The sequence below is a fragment of the Corvus brachyrhynchos genome, unplaced genomic scaffold (assembly GCF_000691975.1).
Source record: "Corvus brachyrhynchos isolate BGI_N302 unplaced genomic scaffold, ASM69197v1 scaffold409, whole genome shotgun sequence".
Classification (NCBI taxonomy): Eukaryota; Metazoa; Chordata; class Aves; order Passeriformes; family Corvidae; genus Corvus; species Corvus brachyrhynchos.
Genome location: NW_008246059.1, coordinates 3,283,187 through 3,288,943, shown reverse-complemented (window position 1 = coordinate 3,288,943; position 5,757 = coordinate 3,283,187). Strand labels below are relative to the sequence as shown.

At 36.7% G+C, this 5,757-nt stretch overlaps 1 protein-coding gene across 6 annotated transcripts in view; it reads right to left on the bottom strand.

Annotated features, from left to right (window-relative positions):
• Positions 1–5,757, bottom strand: part of ZADH2 (zinc binding alcohol dehydrogenase domain containing 2) — a 36,434-nt gene that overhangs the window by 25,876 nt on the left and 4,801 nt on the right. Inside the window, exon 2 of one of the 6 annotated variants that reach the window (XM_017746169.1) lies at positions 2,407–4,232. The exons of the other annotated variants lie outside the window; for them this stretch is intronic. Within the exon in view, the coding sequence (XP_017601658.1) occupies positions 3,308–4,232 (925 nt within the window). The 3' untranslated portion in view covers positions 2,407–3,307. Of the gene's footprint in view, positions 1–2,406; positions 4,233–5,757 lie in introns of those variants that run through there. 6 annotated transcript variants of the gene reach the window in all.

Below are 5,757 nucleotides of genomic sequence, written 5' to 3'. Positions count from 1 at the left end.
AGGGAAATTCAGTTATTTTCCTCAGCAAACAATGTCAGATTCCTCTGTAGCAAATTCATTTAGAAAGGTAAAATTAGGATGTAGTGCTAGCAACCACATCTCAATGAGCTGCTATTATTAATAGTATTATTATTTAAATCCCTGCTCTCTACATATAGTATACTTAGTACTTCCAAGGCAAATGTATTATTATTTTTAATCATTTAAGTCCCCACTGTGCACACAGCTCTTAATACACCTTTTTTGCAAGCATATTAAGTGTATTGTTATTAATCCCTTGCTGTGACTCTACAGTATTTCTTTTCCTTGTATGTTCAATGTCCTATCATCATTTAAACCTCTCAGTGTGTGCATGCCATATACATTTTCCTAGCCATCTAATATTTAAACATTATTTAAATCCATCATAGCTTACTTATTCAAAGTCAGCCCTGCTCTCACAACTGTAAGTTTGCAGAATATATTTTTAAATAAAGAGAAGTTGAGTTTTTTCACACTTGCTGCAAGCCAAAATTTATTATGAAACTCATCAAAATGGCTTTATCTGCATGTTTAAGAAATACTTTTCACCCTCTCTCCATTGATAACGCTCTCTTTCAGCAATTTAAAGAATAAAAGTCGTATCTTTAAAAACAAAAATTACTTCTTCATTCCATATTCATTCATGGAAGAGTTGTCATGTTGATCCTGAGCTACCCCTTCAGCTTAACACAGACATTTGACAAAAAAAACCAATCCCAGTGACCATAGCCTGACCTAAACACCAAAAGGGCTACGAAATTTGAACATTGGCTATCCAAGTTATGCATATAACAAATGTAAACCTTTTATTAATTCTGTGATCAGTATGAAAGTCCTAAACAACAATCTGAAGCCAAAATTAAAATGAACAACATGTCATATCTGAATATATATGTGTGAAACTTCCAAAGGTTCCTCTCTTCTCCTATTTTGATTAGTGAAGAAACCTGGGGCAGTTGCAGTATGCAATGTTATATACAAAGTAACATACTAAAAAGAAAGTAGAATGTATGTCCAGACAGAATCCTGTTACGGGAAGATTTTTTTAATGACAAAAACATATGGAATTCACTGCCTCAAAACCACCAAATCTACTGAACTGACAAGTGATCAACACATCTGAAAATTGGGCCACTTGGATGGGTTTTGGCATTTGACTGCAGGAATTTAATTTGAAAAAATTGTTACTCATGCAACTCTTCTGTATGTATCACAGATGAAACCAATTGTATTTTTTTTTTATTTGCAACAGTACATCCCAAACAACATTGTTTTTTCAAGATGAATTTATTGACCAAGGACTTCACCTTATCCCTGAACAAGAAAAGACATCACGTGCCTAGGAATAAAATGCTGAGAACTTTGCATGCTATGTATAGTACTTGACTGTTTGTATCTCTAGCATTCAGCTGGAAGGCTGATATACCTTTCTAATTATGCAAAACACAATATTTGTATTATCAGAGATGAAAGAGGAATTACATTTCTAACAGCAGAACTTACTTAAAACAAAAACCATGGTGGTTTGATGCTCACCTTGAGTAAAAGAGAAAAATGGTAACAAAGACTCAATCCATTCTGCCTTTCCCCAAAATCCACCAAAGTGAGACTAAACCTAGTAGTCAGTCATGGCTCAAGAAAGGGACAGTTCTCCATTGTACACAACTCTTTATGATTCTAATGACATATGTACTAAAAACATTGAGAATGCACTAAATCAAAATCAAAAATATTTTCCTGTCTGCACTACTGAATAAAATGTATGTTTTCCTATGTTACAATCAAAAATGTTGTGTACAGTCAGTCCTGAATAATGCCCTAAAATTAAGTTTACCCTGGATTTTTTCCTTCAAGTCCTAGACATTATCAGTCTATCATTATGTTTATTATGAGGCGTATGATGTTAGGAAATTTCCATCTCTTCAACAGCATACAAATGAATGTAATTTCAAAAGATGTGGCAAAATTGGCCTTTAAGATCTTAAAAGTTTTCTATGGAAAAAAAGATGTAGAGCAAGCAGTTTCAAGTATTTTATTGTTCTGGAAAATATTATGCTTCTAGCTGGAATTCCCACTGTATGTACCATTAATACTATCCACTAGGTGAGGAAGAATTTTTGAAACTTTACAAAACCCTTTAACTGCACCCACTAGAAAATCTATGGCTGAGCATCAGTGCATGTACCAGGTATTGTGACTATATATTTAAAATGGTCCTGCTGTTTGTAACAGGGCTTCTGCACATGCAGTGTTTGGTAAAAGTAGAAGTAGCGGCCTGATTATGGGAAGTCCCTTCAAGAATGATCAGTCAAATAACTCTGCAAAACAGAATATCTGAAAAAGAGCTAGTCAGCAAGAAACATATAAATATGAATAAATGCCACGTATATTTAAATAGCTTTTAAAACTTTATTTAATCTTCAAAAAATATACAGGGCCTGAACACACATGAACATGGCTCAAAATCCCACTCCAATAATCTTTAAATATGGACTAAAGGGGAGACTGGACAATAAACAGAAATAGTGGAAAATGAGCAGGCAACAAAATGAGACTATATTGCAACTTGTAGTTAAAGATTTAAAAGAAAATTGCACAGCTGTTTATAATTACAAAATACAGGATTAAAAAAAAAAAAGTCAAGTTGCTTAATATTACTGACATATCAGAATTGGAGGATAAATTTCCCTGTGTAACCAGTCAAGGAATATTACTATGATCCATGATGCAACTGAATTATGATTATCATGTTTGTGACAGAAAATCAAGAGCATTTTTTTTCCCAGAAACTTCAAAAGATTAATAGAGCAGCCCAAAGATACAACTCTTTACTTATTCTTGTTCTAACAATTTTATTTTTAAATCAGGGAATCAAAATTGCTGAAAGATTTTTTTCTGAGCTGAACTACATATGAAGTCTTATCAAATCAGGCTGACAGACTAAATCTGCCTCTGCATCAAGACTTATTCTGTCAGGAACAATGTTCTTGTCTCACGCTAACCTAAGTGACAGTATCAAACACAGGCCCATTATGTCCCTGCTACAGCCACTGATTTAAACACTTTTAAGAAAATAAAAACAAACAAGAACCCAAAATCAAAAAAAAAACCTCACCCAACAAACAAACAAAACCCTGCTAACAAACCCACCCCTTTTTATTAACACTTTAATGCTGCTTTTTAATATAATATCCATCACTAAGCTTAAAAAAAGAAATTGTTTCTAGTAAATCTGAGGCATAAAGTGCCCATTTTCTCTCTTCTGATTTATATCATTGTTCTGTTTTTACAGCTTACTGTTGACAGAGTGAGGTAATTCAACTACAATTTTTCCAATGTTTTTTCCCATGTACATGTAATCTACAGCACGGAATACAGATTCCAAGCCAGTGAACTTGCCCTCCGGAGACATGTCTCCAAAGTCCACCTCACAAACCAGGTCTCCTCTTTCATACATCTTGAGCAAATGCTGCAGAGCCATTTTGTAGTCAGAAAGGTAATGGTTCAAGAAGAAACCCCGGACGCTGGCAGACTTCTTCAATAGTTTTGCTGGCAATAACTCTGCTTTAATGGGCTGGAGGCCAGTAGGGTTTTGGTAGCCAGCGATAAACCCAATGACTATCAGGCGCCCTTTGATAGCCAAGGCATTGAGAGCCAAGTCGAACATCTTTCCCCCAACAGATTCATACACCACATCCACACCTTCGGGGTAGTCCTTCCTAAGCACAGATTCGACATTTTCAGTTTTATAGTTGATCGTACGGTCACAGCCAATGGATTTCAGAAAGCCACCCTTTTCATCACTGGAGCAGGTTCCAATTACATGGCATTTTGCCTTCTTTGCAAGCTGCACAGCGAACTGGCCCGTTCCTCCAGCCGCCGCTGTGACCAGAACCTTCTTGCCTTCAGACAGGTCTCCCAGCTCTTTCAAACTGAGGTATGCAGTTGCGCCACTTACCATTAAAGTGAGAAACTCGGGTTTGACTGAGGGTAGAGGGACTGCTTGTCTGGCAGGCACAACTGTGTATTCAGCAAAGGAACCTGCTTTCACATAGGCCACAGCTTGACCCACTGTGTAATCTGCACTAGCACTGAGTCCTAATGCTACCACATCACCAACACCTTCAAAGCCTATATCAAAGGGGGGTTTAACCGAGGCGTCATATCGACCAGCTGAGTAGTTTATATCAGATGCATTAATGCCGACAAATCTAGAAGAAAACAAAAATGTATTAACGAGATTTACTCCTTTACCAAGTCTTCATTGTATGAGAAACCTTCAATCCAAATTTGTGGGACAAGTACAAGATTTGCTGCGATTATCTGTATATTTGAATAATGAGTACACTCCAAAGACTGCTTTCATCAGACTTCCGTAGTTTCCATTCTGTTATTCTAGAATTACAGACAAATTTTCTAAACAAAAAGAAACAACAAAAAGCTGTAAAAAGTAAAACCCAAGCCCGAAACAAAACAAAAAAAATCCTTTATGTTTTCCTTAGGTCCACTTGACCAAGCTAAACAAGCTGAAAATAAATCTCTAAAAGATTAAAGCATGAAAATTAATTGACCACTTCATACAAGATGTGAAAACACTGAAGAATAAAACATGCAGAGCGGTAAATATGTGGATTCTGGCAACAAATTTACATTTTTGAATATAATAATACTGTTAATGACTAATGATCATATTAACTATCGATGTCATTTGCAAGGTCATGTTACTGTAGGCAAGTACTTTTTAATTGATGGAGTCACTACAGCAAATTTGCCTTTTGATGTAGCTAATGTCAATGTTAAAATATTTTTCTTTATATAAATTACTTGCAACACATCAAAACAACCTTGCACAGAAGGAGTAAAATTGTAAAACTGAAAATCAAGTCCTACGGACCTCTAACAGGTGAAAATGGATGGTAATTATTTATTTATTATTTTTTAAGAGAAAGATGGAGACATTCTCACAACTTGATTAAGCACTAGGAGATAATATCTAAAACAAAGTTATGATCTAGCTCAAATGCAAAGACTATTTATTTTTTTTAAGTAACAGTATCTTTCCACAGGCAAAAGAAGAGAGACTGGGGGAGGTTCTGCTAACTGGAAAATGTAAAAAAGAAACACATGAAACAGCAAGTGCCAGGACTGTTACTACGCGTGGATGTGACAACCCAAAAGGTGTACTTGACACCATGAAAAAGCTGCAGAAGTAGGCAAACAGTGCACTTTTAATTGTTGCAGTTAGCAACAAGCTCAACTCGTATGTGTGTGTACTTTTAAATTGCTTGCACACAGAGCGAGGAGAACTAAAACCGCTTTGCTCCTTTTGATTTCCTTCATTCTTTACAGCATGGGGAGCTTCAAACTTTCACCAACGTTATGTATAAAAAGACTCGTAAGCATAAACATATCCATGCAAAAAATAGGTAAAAGTGACTGTAGCTCTTGGTATTCCTGCCTTTAACTCGCTGCTCTGCCGCAACAACAAATGCCTACGTCTTGTTCGCAGATACAAAAAATCTTCTATTATCCCGCTTTAAGATGACTCCCGTACAGGAGTGCTAAAAGATGTATAAAAACTGGTAACGGAGTCGCAGCTTCCGAGGTAAACCGTGTCCCTCGGGCGCCAGGCGAGACGTGCCGGCGCTGCACCAGCCTCCTCCCCCTCTTACACCCCAGCTTCTGGGGAGGGGAGCGGAGGGTGAGAGCCCGCTGGGGAGCTGTGCTCGCCCCCTC